At 41.1% G+C, this 17,301-nt stretch overlaps 2 protein-coding genes and 1 long non-coding RNA gene across 4 annotated transcripts; 1 reads left to right on the plus strand and 2 right to left on the minus strand.

Moving 5' to 3' along the window:
• Positions 1-920: 920 nt before the first annotated feature.
• tysnd1 (trypsin like peroxisomal matrix peptidase 1) lies at positions 921-8,140 on the minus strand. 2 transcript variants are annotated; one of them, XM_061690694.1, is made up of 4 exons: positions 6,937-8,140; positions 4,870-5,000; positions 4,207-4,392; positions 921-2,589 (listed from the first exon to the last, which is right to left on the minus strand). In XM_061690694.1, the coding sequence occupies exons 1-4, from the start codon at positions 7,977-7,979 to the stop codon at positions 2,387-2,389; spliced, it is 1,563 nt and encodes a 520-aa protein (XP_061546678.1). In that variant the 5' UTR covers positions 7,980-8,140; the 3' UTR covers positions 921-2,386. The 2 variants fall into 2 exon arrangements, with proteins under 2 accessions (XP_061546678.1, XP_061546679.1); XM_061690695.1 differs by lacking the exon at positions 4,207-4,392.
• LOC133410014 (uncharacterized) lies at positions 7,785-11,618 on the plus strand. Its single transcript, XR_009769481.1, has 3 exons — positions 7,785-7,938; positions 8,596-8,696; positions 11,512-11,618. It is a non-coding gene; the product is annotated as an uncharacterized LOC133410014 (long non-coding RNA).
• On the minus strand, positions 9,867-17,042 carry sar1ab (secretion associated, Ras related GTPase 1Ab). The gene is made up of 7 exons (XM_061690697.1): positions 16,937-17,042; positions 15,955-16,025; positions 15,644-15,763; positions 11,918-11,983; positions 11,726-11,829; positions 11,504-11,635; positions 9,867-10,789 (listed from the first exon to the last, which is right to left on the minus strand). Exons 2-7 carry the CDS (start codon positions 16,010-16,012, stop codon positions 10,673-10,675), a joined length of 597 nt encoding a protein of 198 aa, XP_061546681.1. The 5' UTR covers positions 16,013-16,025; positions 16,937-17,042; the 3' UTR covers positions 9,867-10,672.
• Between the last annotated feature and the right edge of the window lie 259 nt (positions 17,043-17,301).

Consider the following 17,301-nt stretch of genomic DNA (forward strand, 5'->3'; position numbering starts at 1 on the left):
ACTAATATTGCAAGAAAAAAAGTATAATAAAAAAAATAATAATATTACAGCTTTTATATCGGAAAATGACGACTTTTCCCCTCATCTTATGACGATGTCGAAAAAAAAAAAATCTTTTTATGACAATTTTCATAAAATATTCTTGTAATATGACAGCATTGTTGTCATAAAACGGAGACTTCGTCTAATATTACGACTATTTGCCGAGTCAGAATTTCTGCTATTATTGACTTTATTCTCATATGATTACGTTTTTCTTGTAATATTACGACTTCTCTGTCATGAGTTATTTCTCATAATATTCTGTTATTCTTGTAATACTGTGAGTCTTGTAATATTCCTTTTTCTCTTAATTTACAACTATTTTCAGAAAATGACTACTTTTTCTCATACTACAATATTGTCATAAAATGGTGATTTGTTTTCTCTTAATTTTCCAACTGAATTATATCATTTATTCTCGTAATGTTGTCTTTATTCTCATAAAATGAAAGCTTTTACTCGCAGTACTATGACCTATCATAAAATGATTTTTCTGGTAATGACTTTTTAATTCTGATTATGTGGTTAGGACTTTTTACTCGTCATATTGCAATGCATGACTTTTTCCTTGTTTAAAATGTTTTGTTACTATAATTACGATTTTTTTTCCATTTTGCAAAATTAATACAGCTTCAACCCATAAATCACTTTTAGATGTTACATAAAAACAAGCACTTTTTAATGTGAACCAGTTCACGCAAAATTGTCAGTTTTTGTGTTTTCATCCCCCCTAAAAAAAAACGCAAATATTTTTGGGGGTCTTTTGGATAAAAATTAGTCAGAACTGGAGATGCATGCTTTTCCTTGTAAAGCAACGACATGCAACGTGACGCTCGTGTTGGGTCCCTATTCAGTCTGTATGCTGACGTAAACTCTATTTAGAACTGTTGAATCCGACGGTATACAAAAAGTGTAACACACGGATCATACGTGGGTGAAAACCAAGTGTGTTGTGCTAGGAGCGAACGATCCCCTCTAGCAGATGTCTGAGTCTCTGTTACCCAATGGGACCAATCATTCTGTGCAACCTGTCAGCCAATTATTACTTGAACACTTTCATATGCTGACATGTTTCCAGCCTGGCGGAAAAGGAACGACAGGGAAAATTCAAACATATGGTTGAGCAAACAAGTTTCCAAACACTTATTTATAAGCTACAGTGCCATGGACTGTCAAAAAAATAAGAAAATTGCTGTTACAATATTGCACATAATATAGCAAAATGTTACATGCTGATTGATACACGAGTAGCTTTTATTTTAAATCACTTGATTTGTACAGCCAATGTTTTAAAGAAGACATATTTGCCATTTTTTCACAATTTAAAATGTCTGTCAAAAACACAAGATTATGGCACACATCAACTTGAAATCATTTAGTTTTGAGTGGGCGGTTCTGTCTCATATAAATGAGCTACTGCTCACCCGGCCCATGTGTACTACGGGGCCAATGGGCTTTCATAACCCGGACGACCGGGGGCGGCGCTACCTTGTTGCAACGAGGCGAGTGGCTTCTTGTTCTCAAACATCTGAGTATAAAGCGAAAAATGTACATAATTTGAATGTTCACTCCTGGATGCAGCACTTCATCCCAAGCCGCCAAATTACTAGTCAATTAGTGTAGCCGATAGGTGCGTGTGGCGCATAAAGCGGACACATGGCCAAGCATAAATACCCCCCGTTTCATCAAACATTTAAGTATGTGCCGTTTATCAGACGCTAAATGCTAATCTGTCCTAACATTGCAGCTCTGCTTATCTTTTGGCTTTGACATAATTTTTCCATTCAGTCCATCCGTGGTTTGAAAATGGCAGATCTTTGCCGAGTCAAGCTTCCAAGTCATGGGTGGAGAAACTCAGTATGGGGCAGCAATTATGTAAATGAGCCAACTTGTACCATCACAACTCAGCAAGGCTCAGACATTTTTAGAAATTAGCTAACAAAAAAATATTTTCTAGGTTGTTTATCTTTTCTTTTTGTTCCTCTGAGTTTTTTTTATATATACTGTAGAAACAAAAGTCAGTTTTCCATAACATGTCCCCTTTTAGTCACAATCTTAACCGCCATTCAAGGTACCCAACGAGACCTTGACTACTAAAGATACAAATAAAATACTCACCCTTTGAAGACACTAAAGGAGGAAGGTGCTTGCAGAGCGATATTGTCACCTAGTGGTATTTTATCGGTATTGCTAGAATACTGTGGAAGTGTTAAACTTGTCTTCTGCTCGTGAATGTAATTTATGTGGAGTTCGTTGTATCACTTATTTTGTACCAAACCAGGCCCATTCCAGTGTTCATATGTCACATTGTCGTTCTGGCTCTGTGGCTATTGTCACATTGCACCTACAGTTTGCTTTGTGTATCTTGTAGCCTCCACACCCTTTTCACTTGTTCCTCTGCGGCATCCAGCGCGTCAAACGCCGTCACGTCCCCAAGCCGACTAAAGCGGTGCAGCGGTCCCTGCAGCACGCTCACTGGAACGCAGAAGTTGAGGTGGGGGTAGGTTACCTTGGTGGACAAATCCCTTGTGTTGCTGGATACGATCCCTGCAATTTTAAGCCATGCTCAAATTATTACAAATACTTTGTACTTAAGTACATTTTTCAGGTAGAGGGAACCCCGCATTTTCATGACTCGGCATTCGCTGAGTTTTCTTTTGGAACCTATCATCAGTTAGTCACTAAAAAACTCATTTATTTGTTGTTTTTGTATCAAAAATCAATCAATCAAATTATTCCTTTGACCCATCTAATGGAATCTTGGTGTTGTTTTTAGGGTTAATCATTTTCTTTTATTATTGGTCTGCGTTTTTTTTTTTATTATCGGTCTGCGTTTGAGTTGTCCTATTTTGTTGGCGGTCCTTGAATGCACCTCACCAAAAGTGAAAGTATGTTTCCGCTTCTCTCCCACAGCAATTTCAAAAATCCGGTGTAGTCTACGTTGTCATTACTATTTGGCTATATTCCCCAACATGTATTATTGTTTGTAAATTCCAAAAGGTGAGTTTAATGACTTAATACCACATAAAGTGATAGTGCGCCTATTTGTTTGCCACGTTAGTGGCTAATACTTGATGGCTCATCATGTGAAGTTGGTTTGTTTGTGTTAAATAACTAACTACTGAATAAAATAGTCGCTTATGTAACATGGGTTCATGATTGTGTACATGCTAGATGCATGAAGTTGAGGCTTTATGGTCCTCGCCATTCTAAGTGCTTTGCCACCATCTTTTGGCACAATTACAAACTCCTTTCTGTGTCAGTTAAGAGATTATTGCCATTCGTGACAGGGCTCAGTCCCTAGCCCCCATGAAGAGCGAGGGTTAACTGTATTTCTACTTTATTTGAGTATGTTCCTGACAATTTTACTTTTATTCCTACTTCAAAATAGACAGCTGTACTCTCAAACCTTCTCTACCAAATAGACTAATTACTTTTTTAATCTCCACGGATGTCGACACGACCTAAAATACGACGTGAATAAAGAACATTTAAGTTAACTGTGGTTTAGATCTTGATTGATTGCTTTGAGATCTTGGGGACTTATAAGGTAGAAAAAACAGGAACAGCAGTGACATGGAGGTCCGTGGTGAGAGCATTAACGACAACACCAACAGATTCGGAGAAGAAAAATATTCCCCGTCCATGGCCTTAAGAGAATTGTTTGACGTTCTCGGCTCCGAGAATGATCCATGCCGAATGCGTTGTCGTGTGCCAGCCTAAAACCCGCCAGCTGCTTCTCAAAAATTCTCCATCTAATCTGAAGAAAGCATCGAAGTAATGTGTATTTTTTATCCTGCCATTATCATTAGCTAATTTAGCATTTTCTTTTTGTCAATTCACAACATTAGCAAAGATATGGGAACACATTGTCTTGATAGCGTCCAGTGATTTGTTTTTCTTTTTTTACTCTTCTTCTCAGTACGAGCACTATGCAAGATAATAAAAGAGGGAAACTATTGGGTGCAATTTGTTTTTTTCCTGTGATGCCAAGTTCTCAAAGGGGTATTGTATATGATCGACAGTAAAAATGTATTTTTACTTTTGTCCTTAAGTACATTTCAGTCTGTAGTTTTACTTTCACTGAAGGAGTTGAATCAATAATTCTGTTTTTAGACAAGTATCTGTGAGTGTACTTTTGCAGTTTTCTAGTCGGGTTATCACCTAGCAGCTCTCCTGTTGATGCTCGCACCACAGCACCCCCGCTGGCCCCTGCCTGAACTGCGCAAGTGGTCTGAAACATTATGGTCTGACGGTGGAGACTGATGGCTTTAGAGAGGACACCGCAGGTCAGTGACGGGCCGCACCGGCGGCCCAGCCCGCCATAGCCCACCACCAACACACATTCACCTACGGGTAGAGACCAAAATATTAATTATTCATCACAGGCTGTCCCTGAAGTCTGGGCACAGTAACTAATGCACTTTTCAGCTATTTATTGAAAGCTTGGCAAACATTAAAATGAAAGCAATGCATACATGCACGCAGGCGCTGCTGTCAGCCACAGGTCCCCCCCAGACACTCACATGCAAACTTGCCAATCACACACCACTTCTTCAGGGACACGCAAGTACACAGAAACTAAAAAGAAGTACAGTATTTTATTTTATGCTTGCAATTTTTTGGTGGGGTTTGAAAATACATGTACAGTGTGTTTAAAAAGTATACTTTAATAAGTTCAAATTAAAGTGTGTGGGAGCAGTAAAACAATATAAACCTCTTTTTGGTTTCTCTATATCACAGATTTTCACCTATTGTATTCACCTGAACTCAAACAATAACTCCGCATTGCCTATAATTGCTTATGTATCCAATAAACTGACAAACCTGTGTTGAACTCGTGAGCCATTCGAGGGACGACGACATCCAAGATGGATTCCCTGGGCCGCACCACAGCGACATCGTAGGGTGACGACGCTTTAGTGGAGAAGAGGACGTTGCCCACGCTGTCGAGGACTCTGAAACATATGAAAATATTCAACATAAGAGATTCAGCATTTGGGACTTGTTTCCTCCTCTTGGTTTCCTCTGTGGCTCAGTAGGTAGCGCAGGTCGTCCAGTGACCCTTCGAATCCCAGCTACAACTGTCCACATGTTGAAGTGTCCTTGGGCAAGACACTGAAGCCTGCTCCCAGTGAGCCTGGCAGGGCCTTGCATGGCAGCAGTCTCCCATTGGTGTATGAATGTGTGTGTGTGAGTGAGTGAATGTGAGGCTTTGTAAAGTGCTTTGGGCACAGTGATAGTGTAGATAAAGTGCTATATAAGTGCAGTCCATTTACCATTCGCCATTTGCCATCTGGATATTGGAGATCCAGAAATCCCCCGCATTTTCTTGGTTCACTATTCACAAATTCGTGCATGCTACATGCATTTCCGTTGTTTTTCTGTAGAACCTATCCCCAGCTATTCACTGAAAAGGTTTCTGCTCTTTCTGAAACACCCTAAGATGCTGCCAAAGCCCTGTCTCAATAGGACCTGATGTCATGGAAATACTGCGGTACCTTGACTTAAGAGTTTAATTGGTTCCGTGACCATGCTCGTAACTCCAATATTTTTGTATATCAAATCAATTTTGCCCATTGAAATTAATCTGTTCCAGGCCATTAATCTGTTCCAGGCCCCCCAAAATACCACAATTTTGTAGTTATATTTTTAATAAATAAAAATAGCACTTAATTGTATTAAAAAAATAATTAAAGTGACTGTAAAGCAATAACCTGGTTTTATTAAGTGTACTTACTGTATGTACTGTAGTATTCCTGTGTTGGATATGTGCCCTTAAGGGGTGTGGCCTAGTGACACTCAGGAGCTGGAGTCAGGTTGGCTGGTTAGTCTGTGTGTAAGTGTTTGAGCGTGAGGTGTGGTCTACAGCAGCTCCATGCAAGTGTTCCACTGTATGCTGAAGTGATATTTCTCACCTGAGAGATGAATTTCGTATGGGAGGAGCTAAGTTTAGCCTGGGTTGTTTGCGGAAGTTACGGAGAAATTTTCACTGAATGTGAATGTATATGTGCACTTCCAGCGCAATTTTCTTATTATCATACATACCATCTGTAAGCCATTTTATGTTGTGAGTGAAAGTCTTGAGATGAGTTTGAAATAAGTGAACACGCACCATATCCCGGTTCAGTTTTTGCACTATTTCACTTTTTTTTGTGTGTGTGTTCTTCTTTCTCAAGGTTTCTTATTTTCTCCCCAAATGGGCTCTGAGTCTTGCCTTGTCCAATTGGGCTGTTTAGATTAGGAGATCTTGTCAATCTATGTCAACTGCGGGCCTGTGAAGGCCTTTGAGACTCTTTCGTTATTAAGTGTTATGCAAATAAACTTGACTTAATGTGTTTGTATTGTTTTAAGACAGAAATAAATTCTAGGCACCATAAATGTTATGAAAACATGCCAACCAGGTGTATTTAAAAACGGTATACTATTTTGCAGATTTTCACTTACCGCGGCGGGGGGGAAGTAACCCCCGCAATAGAGGGGGGTTTACTGTAAACTTACGTGTTTTGGGATCATAGTTTGTGAAATATTTACAATTTAAACTACACTATTCCCGTGCAAATAGCTAAACAGGGACCGAACCCTGTCGTAAACAACAGGAACTGACACCTTCCAAAAAAGGTTCATAATTGCCTATTGAAGCCACAAGATGGTAGCAAAGCACCACTTTTGGATTAGACAGCTTTAGCCGGCCTAATAGAAGCTCCTCTCCTCACTTCACCATACTTCCTTGGCACCAAGATGCCACAAGGTGTTTTTCATCAAATACAAGATACAGTATTAATAAAAGCAATTATAAACATATTGGGGGCGGGGGGGCAACAATTATTCATGATTTTTCACTATTCGAGGCATGGCTTGATCTCCTGTTATACTGTATATGGTTAGCTGCACCTGTCTTTGTGGTAGAACTTGAGAGCGACCGTGGACTTCCCATTGACAACGTGTCGGCAGGTTAAAACCAGCTCCGAGGTCACGAGGACCCCTGAACCCCACTGATGTCCGCTGTCCACCAAGCACACAATCGGGTACTCGCCCACATTGGACTTTTGGGTCGTGAAGACCTCTGTGGGGTGAAGCCAGACATCTCGGAGCGGATCCCCAATGTCAGCACACTGGACAACGTTCCTGAGGATCAAGTGGACGGAACAGACGAGCGTGAGTCCAATCCACTCGTTGGCCTTCCAGCCGAACGGCGACACGATCACCCCGGCCAGGTGCAGGCGATCATCTTCCATCACAAACAGGCCGCCGCCCTCCGTGCCGGGCAAGCAGCGGGCGTCTGTGAGGATGATGGCGTTGTGCTCACCCGCCAGGTTACTGATGACGCCCCTGCTCACGGTGCCGTTGAAGAGGTCCGAGCAGAGGGAACCGAACGGCGAGCCGCAGGCGACTACCGGGGAGCCTTTCTGAAGAGACGAGCTCCTCCGCCAGGAGACAGCGCCCGGGTGCGGCGCACTCGCCTTGAGCACAGCAAACCAGCTGAGGTAGTCGGCATCGCGGATCAGGTCATCATCCTCGTCGCCGTGGAAACGCCACTGGTCAGCCTGATGGAAAAGTGCCTGGAAAGTCTGTTTGAACTCCTCACAGTTGACCAGCATCAGCAACTCGGCTTCATGCTCCTGTGCCCTGTAGCTTCTACTGGGTGAGCGAATTTCACCAACTCCGCATGCATTGGCCTCAACGTGACCCCGGGAAGGAAAGCTGACGCCAATTTTAAGGTTGTCGCGGAAGTTGTGACGTAAAAGGAAGCGACGCTCGCTAGCATCAGTGGACTTTTCGTCTGTAATGAAACGAAAAAACGGCAGGCCGGTGCTTATCACCACTCCGGTGCTGGGATAGATAACAACGCCGCTAAAGCTTACGAGCACGCGAGCAGAAAAAGCCTCAGTCAAGGTAACAACACAGCAGCACCTCGCCACGTCGTTTACCTCCATGATGGTGTTAGCCGACCAGGTGAACTTTGCCCATGTCGGCCCTTAACAATGTTTACATAGAGAGAAGTTGAAATGTGACGTTTAAATAAAACACGCAGCGGTGGCAACACAACCACCGCACTGAGATGTTAAAAAAAGACTCGTCATGAACAATTTCAACCTGAATGTAAAAAAAAAAAAAAAAGCCTTTTTTTTTTTTCCCCCGCGACAACTTCCTGCTCTCGGCTTGTTGCTTCTGGGAAATGATGACGGTTCAAAGAAGGTGGGTTTTCCGGTGCATTTTCATAGAACGAAATATGAAAATTACCTTGTGAGGTTAATGTAAATGATATATATGCTACACTATAATACACTAATGCTGTGATGATTTAAATTGTAGTTACTAGGGCATATAAAATAGACTGACTGTGGTCTCATCTGATTGGCTCTCTGGAAAAGACGACACTTACCGGCCGATGGGAATCTAGAAGGCGGGTTTTCCAGTGCATTTTCTTTACATTTATTATTTTTAAAAATAACGAATTATTATAATGTATACATTTAAATCATATTTTAAATTACATATATATATATTCTCTACAATATAATACTAACGTTATTAAAATGCTCTTTGTAGGGAGCAAAAATTGACAGACGGTCTGATTGGCTCGTGATAAGGACAACTACGACGCTTACCGGTTGTTGTGATTGGCTGGAATGAGGAAATCGCCCCATGAGGTAAATGTATACATTTAAAAAATATTTTAAAATGATATATGTTTTATTATGTGATTTAAAATGTAGTTTGTAGGAGAGATACAATTGACCGTTGACTAAGGACTCGTCTAACTGCGCGCAGAAAGTGCTGACACTTTCCGTCCAATTGTGATTAGCGAAAAACTCTTGTGAATTTTCTTTTCTTGACTATTCGTCATAGAGAAACATCCATCCATCTTCTGAGCCACTTCTCCTCACTAGGGTCGCGGGCGTGCTGGAGCCTATCCCAGCTATCATCGGGTAGGAGGCGGGGTACACCCTGAACTGCCAACCGCAGGGCACATATAAACAAACAACCATTTGCACTCACATTCACACCTACGGGCAATTTAGAGTTGTCAATTAACCTATCATGCATGTTTTTGGGATGTGGGAGGAAACTGGAGTGCCCGGAGAAAACCCACACAGGCACGTGGAGAACATGCAATCTCCACACGGTGGGGGGGGGGGGGGGGGTTCTCAGTGAACCCCAGTCCTCAGAACTGTGAGCCAGACGCTCTAACCAGTCGGCTACCGTGCCGCCCATACAGAAACATGTCAAATTAAATTACCTTACCCTAAATGTATACGAACATATCATCCATCCATCCATCCATTTTCTGAGCCGCTTCTCCTCACTAGGGTCGCGGGCATGCTGGATCCTATCTCAGCTGTCATCGGGCAGGAGGCGGGGTACACCCTGAACTGGTTGCCAGCCAATCGCAGGGCACATAGAAACAAACAACCATTCGCACTCACAGTTATGCCTACGGGCAATTTAGAGTCTCCAATTAATGTATGTTTTTAGGATGTGGGAGGAAACTGGAGTGCCCGGAGAAAACCCACGCAGGCACGGGGAGAACATGCAAACTCCACACAGGCGGGGCCGGGGATTGAAGCCGGGTCCTCAGAACTGTGAGGCTGACGCTCTAACCAGTCGGCCACCGTGCCACGAACATATCAATTTAACAAAACAAAAACTAAAATATTGTATATTTTATGTATTATATATTTTAAAAGTATAAGTATACTCACTCCAAAATACTAATACTACTATGATAATTTAAAGTGTAGTTTTGGGGCCTATATAACTATAATGCTAAGATTTGATTTAAAAACAAATTTAATAAATCATGAAAAAGCAGCAAAAAGTTTGTAGAAAGTGTTTATTCTGACCCAGCATCAATAACAATTTTACCCATCTTTTGTAACAGCTTCAGAGCATAATGTGAATATATAAATACTTATGTACAAATAATATTTAAAAACACATCAACCATTACTTTCACAAATATATATATTTTATAGCCTAATTGTAAGCACCACCATGGAAGTACTCTCATAATATCACTGCATGTGGTGAGCAGCTAATAATCACAAAGTACTCCAGTCTTGTAGGAATTATCCACATCATATATACCAACTTCATTGTAAACTTCAACTATATAACACTGTGCTGTCGTGAATCTCACAGCAAAAAATGAGAGTAAATTAAAGCACTTTACACTATTCGTGGTAAAACCAGTTTTCAAAATAACCCCCCAAAACCTTGCATACATTACAAGTGAGTAATTGGATACACCGTTCAACGTGTTTCAATGGCACCAGTGTGTGTCTTCACACGGTCTGCAAAACTTTAAACAAACCGACCTTTGCTGTAAGTCAACACCAGCCGCTAAAAATAAGCAGCGGGTCAGAAGCTGACTCGCTTGTTGATGACACTTTCTCTATGGCACCCAAAAGTGGGGGGGGGACACAGCATGAGGATCCTTGGCTTCACTCAATAGGTTACCATTGACTTGCTGTTGCATGATGAAAGAATATATTGTCCACATCCTGAAATGTATTCCCAGTTAGCACGGTCCAAATCATACAGGTATATAAATAAAATCTCTCTCCAATTGCAGGTCGTGTTGTTTTATAAATCAGCATTGAAATTTGGATCAATTTGCTTCGAATCAGTCTATATATTGGGACAGCCAGCGGAATCCTTCTCCGTATCCTTGTCTCTTCAGCACGCTGCACATAAAAATCTCCATTGGCCTCAAATTCAGCTCCTTCAGTGACACTTTGCCCTAAAAAAGAAACACATCTACTGTGTACATATACACAAGCCTCCTTTAAGTACAGAGCCCATGTAACTGCAGCATCAGATCGGTAATTGTGCCGCCTGTGCCTTTTACACAGAACCCAGCATGGCATTAGATGGATAGCCACGATTTGAGGAAATACACTAAGAATCTGATTGCGGCGGTGTCATATCGACGTGTGTAAGCGCAATACCCTGCATCGCTGGGTTCTGTGTAAAAGGCACAGGCGGCGCAATTAGATAAATAAATTCCCAAACCACTGTATAGAGAAAGAAGTTGGACCTTTTTTTAATAGCAACAAGAGATGTGCATGTCAGGCGTTAAATTTACCACTCCTGTCCCAGCAATGCGGAATTCCCTTACACACAGTTGGCGTCCCGCCTATGTTACTGCTTTGATGATACTACTACTACAAAGGCAGAAAATTGTCTTTATAGTGTCTTTGGCGTCGGTGCCATTCATACATGAGACATGTAAAAAAGGCTGAACTGAAGTGTCAGTGTCGAAGTGGCTACAGAACAGAAGATTAAAAACTAAAATGAAATCTATGCTAATGCTATTATATGCATATTGATGCTAGTCTGCTGCTGAGTTGGCATTGCAAATGAGAATGTGTTCTCAATTTCCTTACCTGTATAACTAAAAGGTAAAAAAAAAAAAAAAGATCTTTGCTGGATGTTAATGTCACGTGTTGGTCACCTTGCCAGTTGTGTGTCCGTGCAGACCGAATATCCCACGAAGCGCATCCTCGCTGACGGCCTCCGGACGATCGATTTTGTTTCCCAGGATGAGAACCGGCACATTTGAGATGGTGTCATCTGTCAAAAGCGCCTGAACACAGAAGAAGAAAAGTCATGTTTATACAGTATATGATTATAAATGTGTGATGTAAAAGGGGAGAAAGGTCAGATTCAAGCTCACATCCAGCTCTACTTTAGCCTCTGCTAGTCGCTCATGATCAGCACAGTCCACCATGTAAACGATACCGTTTATGGCTGGGAGGTAGTTCTTCCAGATGCGTCGTGCTGAGACAGATTTAAAAATAAAAAAAATAAAAACAATGTGGTTAGTCCAAGGTTGCCAGTTGACAAACAGGATCACTTTTCTCCTTACCTTGTGTGTGACCGCCCAAGTCAAATGTGGTAAATGTCATTCCAGCGATGGTCAGCTCCTCAGATGCTGAGGACAGACATAAAGCAGTGGCATGAGATGATTGATATACAGGATGGATGGATGGATTAGATCAGTGGTTCTTTCTTTGAGGTACAGAACCCTGAAAGTTTCATATGTGCATTTACCAAATCCTATGTAATTGGTAAAATATTACAATCCCAATTCCAATGAAGTTGTGTTAAACATAAATAAAAACAGAATACAATGATTTGCAAATCATGTTCAACCTATATTTAATTGAATACACTACAAAGACAAGATATTTAATGTTCAAACTGATAAACTTTATTGTTTTTAGAAAATAATCATGATCTCAGAATTTTATGGCTGCAACACGTTCCAAAAAAGCTGGAACAGGGTCATGTTTACCACTGTGTTACATCACCTTTTCTTTTAACAACATTCAATAAACGTTTGGGAACTGAGGACACTAATTGTTGAAGCTTTGTAGGTGGAATTGTTTCCCATTCTTGCTTGATGTACAGCTTCAGCTGTTCAACAGTCCGGGGTCTCCGTTGTTGTATCTTACGCTTCATAATGCGCCACACATTTTCAATGGGAGACAGGTCTGGACTGCAGGCAGGGCAGTCTAGTACCCGCACTCTTATACTACGAAGCCACGCTGTTGTAACACGTGCAGCATGTGGTTTGGCATTGTCTTGCTGAAATAAGCAGGGGCGTCCATGAAAAGGCTGTTGCTTGGATGGCAGCATATGTTTCTCCAAAACCTGTATGTACCTTTCAGCATTAATGGTGCCTTCACAGATGTGTAAGTTACCCATGCCATTGGCACTAACACAGCCCCGTACCCTTAACTTTGCGTCCATAACAGTCCGGATGGTTCTTTTCTTCTTTGGCCCGGAGGACACGCCGTCCACAATTTGAAATGTGGACTCGTCGGACCACAGAACACTTTTCCACTTTGCATCAGTCCATCTTAAATGAGCTCGGGCCCAGAGAAGCTGGCGGCGTTTCTGGGTGTTGTTGATAAAATTGCTTTTGCTTTGCATCGTAGAGTTTCACGTTGCACTTATGGTTGTAGCGCCGAACTGTATTTACTGACATTGGTTTTCTGAAGTGTTCCTGAGCCCATGTGGTGATAGCCTTCACACATTGATGTCGTTTTTTGATGCAGTGCCGCCTGAGGGATCGAAGGTCACGGATATTCAATGTTGGTTTTTGGCCTTGCCGCTTACATGCAGTGATTTATCCAGCTTCTCTGAACCTTTTGATGATATTATGGACCGTAGATGATGAAATCCCTAAATTTCTTGCAATTGCATGTTGAGGAACATTGTCCTTAAACTGTTTGACTATTTACTCACGCATTTGTTCACAAAGATGTGAACCTTGCCCCATCTTTATTTGTGAATGACTGAGCAATTCAGGGAAGCTCCTTTTATACCCAACCATGGCACCCACCTGTTCCCAATTAGCCTTTTCACCTGTGGGATGTTCCAAACAGGTGTTTGATGAGCATTCCTCAACTTCCTCAGTCTTTTTTGCCACCTGTCCCAGCATTTTTGGAATGTGTGGCAGCCATAAAATTCTAAGTTAATGATTATTTGCTAAAAACAATAAAGTCTGTCAGTTTGAACATTAAATATCTAGTAGTGTATTCAATTAAATATAGGTTGAACATGATTTGCAAATAATTGTATTATGTTTTTATTCATGTTTAACAAAACGTCCCAGCTTCATTGGAATTGGGGTTGTATTAGCGGGTTAGTCGCCCTCCGGGCGCCTTAACACTCTGGTTCCTGCGGAAAGCCCAGTACTCCAAACCTCATAAATAGTTCACATGCAATAATATTGTACACATCAAACAGTTCAAGTTTTTTTTTTTTTGCAATGCTTCAGGATAGACAATATTTTTTGTGATCTTATTCTCTGCCAGTATACACAAATCATTAGATCTGCCAGCCCTTGAGCAACCAACATAAAACTGCCTATAAGAAAAACATGGAGAACGCAAATCCAATCTAGCAACTTTCAGAGACTGACCTTGTGACTTGTTGCCAGTGTATTCCGTTTGCAAAACAAATTGATATTGGAAACTGAAGCCTTCTGAATTGAACTGGTAAATCATTATAAAGTGGTATTCGGGGTAGAAATTCTGTCTCACCTTTAGAAGGACCTGTGATTATAATAGCTTCAATCACGTTAGGCAACATCTATCTATATACTTAAAGCTCAAAGTTTGTGTGTCCGTTTTCAAAGAACTTTCTAGCGCAAAAACATTTTCTTGCACGTTCTGGCACGTTTTTGCAGGTTTTGCTATAAGCCTCCACTTATATTACATGTTTCTGCATGTTTTTGCATGTCCTTGGTCGCATGTAATAGTAAGAATTACCTGTCATGCTATGTATTATTAGTTTGGCATTTAAAGAGGGCGTTGAAACCTTGAAGTCATGCAGGAACGTGCAAAACGTGCCAGAGCGTGCAGAGGCGTGCGAGAACGTGCAGGAGTGTTCGGGGGCGTGCGCGTGGGCGGTTCTTTGATAACGGACATACAAACTTTGAGCTTTAAGTATGTAGATTAGTGCACAAAAAGAACCATTCATCAGTTGTATACAAAAGGCTTGTTTAAAAACAGATCCAACAAAATATGAATTAAACAAAAAAAACACATCCAAACAATGTACTGCAAATCAATGTGACTTTTGCTTCTGCCTTCCAGAGAGAAGTTCAGAAATGTGTGGTTTGACCGTGGCAAATATCAGTTTTTACTTTTACAGTTTTGAAACAAATTCTGTTCCTTATTCTTGTTTTTGTCTACCATCCATGAAAAGGTTTGCTTGCAAAGATACAGTATGAGTATCCCAAAGGCTTTCTTAGTAATAAGACGCTATGATTTGGTGACACCAAATACTATGGCCAGCAATGTGGCGTGACCAGCTGCAGCCAATGATCGGAGTATGACATCTCGAATCATATGAGTGGGGTGAACAGAACAGACGAGTGTGTCTTGACCTGAACCCGTGAGACTGATTCAGCGAACCCCTAGGGATAGATAGAACCCAGGTTAAGAATAAATGGATCATCATCAGCCATTATCTATCCACTGCAGGATTAAGGCCTCTTCGTTACGTTTCCAACCACTACGACATTTTGCAATTTGTGGCCAGTGTATTCCGGTGTGTTTAATGATTTCATCCATCCATCTACTTTTAGGTCTTCGCCATGGTCGCTTTGTGTCCAGTGATATCCAATTGATAGTTTCTGTGGCCTTTTGTCAGCTCTTCGGGCAACGTAGCCAGCCCATTTCCATTTAAGGCTTTTTATTTTTTTGAATGACATCGGTAACTCGAGTCTCCTGTCTTATTCAACTGCATCTTTTCTTGTCGCGAATGCTTATTTTCAACACTTGGCGTGCCATGTTCCTTTGGGTTACATGTAGTCTTTGTATAACTTGGGCATTTAGGGTCACTTACGGTGGTGAAACTTGGACTACGAATGCCAAACGCGTTGTCGTCGCTTAGGGGCTTAACTGCAGGTAAAACTATGGGACTAAGTTTGGGCAATCTGCCAACACGCATTGGGCCAGCGTGGCAGATTAGGGCCATATTCCTTCTTTATGGCAGTACAAGAACAACAACAACAACAAAAATAATATATAGACGGAAAGATCTTGGATAGATGGATGACAGACAGACAGATAGATACTTGGGTGCAGCGTTGGTACGTGCTGGCCCAGCCTGTCGTCTCTGAGCATGTGCAGTAATGTCGTTTTGCCAGCGTTGTCCAATCCAAGGAACACCAACTTGCCAGACTTCTTGTACAATCCTGCACACCGTGGATAGACACAGTTTGTATTCATGTGTATTGTTAGGAAAAGTTTTATGATAGCATGAGAACAAATTTGTTCTCTTTCCATTTTATCCAAAGGGGAAAATTGCCTCGAAATTTGAACAGAACGGATGTTTCTACAGTATAGAATGGCATTATTGACAATATTACTCATTTTTGTACAATACCTAACAGTTGCAGGACGCTGTTGAAGCCTCTATAGAGCCAGTCAAAAATAAAAGACATGGTGCTGGACTGCCTGTAATGCAGATAAGCATGAATTAAACAAACTTCGTGAAAGAGAGAGTGAGAGAGATTGATTGATTCCATGACTCAACTATTGCCGACTGAATTGCAAAATCTCCACATAGGACGCTTTCTTCTTGAGCCTGAATAATTCTGCTGGTATGCATAAGCGATAAGAAAGAAGAGAGGAAAGAAGAAAGATTTTGTACTTTTACTGATTATTATTCGTAGTCTTTTTTTTTTAATTTCGTTCTTTGTTTTATGTTTGACCTTATGTACAGCACTTTGTTACAACTGCAGCTCTATAAATAATTTTGAGTTGATAATCACACCATCTTGAAAGTAGAGTAACAACCACTTTTCGTTATTTTACCGTCTCAGTCAGACATATGATGATCTTCCTCAGACTATTTTTATTATGACAAGTTGTGGCAAGGACACTTGAGCTCAACACTTTTCTGTCACACGCACATGTACTCACATACACAGCTGTCACTCTGTATAGGCAACACGATGGGCTTCATGCACTGCATAACACACCTACTATGAGGAAAACGTCCCTAAATGACCCAATTTTGTTTTAAATTTCACCAAATTCCATATAGCTTAACGTTAAAATACACTCGTATACTGTACTATTATAGGGCTTTGTTCGTTTTGTGTACACTGACAAGTGAACTACATTGAGATCAACGTAAGCAGGTTTTTTTGTTTGTTTGTTACTCCGGAAAGACAGCCAGTTTGAAGTAATCGCGAGAAGACAGGTAACAACGTTTAGCCGCCCCAAAGTAAACAAAAATAACCTTTTAAGTAAACAAGCTCGCAGAAAAGTCTAGAAAGATAAAGTCAAGTTCGAGTCTGGCCGCAAAAAAATACACAATCACGATTACTGAAGATAGCGAGTTAAAGTTAATGAACAACCACCTTGTTCCGATCGGTTTATGATCCCACCGTCCTCTTCAACTGTCAGGCACTTCGCAAGTTTGACATCTAACCGGATGTACGTCATCGCTTGGCGGCTGTTGGCTGCTAACTCATGATGCTAACTGACTTGATTAAAAATACAAATATACAATTGGGATATCGAAAATTCGGAATTGTATTGGACTGCGTCTTATTCTATTGTAAATGTTATCGCTCTCACGTAATGGGTTATTGTTTGACGTAATAGTAAATTGCTTGACGAAATAAAGTTTTTTAGGAAACTTTCACCATACAGGATGCCACTGTGGTAAAAAACATAACACGTAACATCAAAAAACAGTCTGGGGCAGATTTTAAATGCACGG

The sequence above is a fragment of the Phycodurus eques genome, chromosome 11 (assembly GCF_024500275.1).
Source record: "Phycodurus eques isolate BA_2022a chromosome 11, UOR_Pequ_1.1, whole genome shotgun sequence".
NCBI classification, from domain to species: domain Eukaryota; kingdom Metazoa; phylum Chordata; class Actinopteri; order Syngnathiformes; family Syngnathidae; genus Phycodurus; species Phycodurus eques.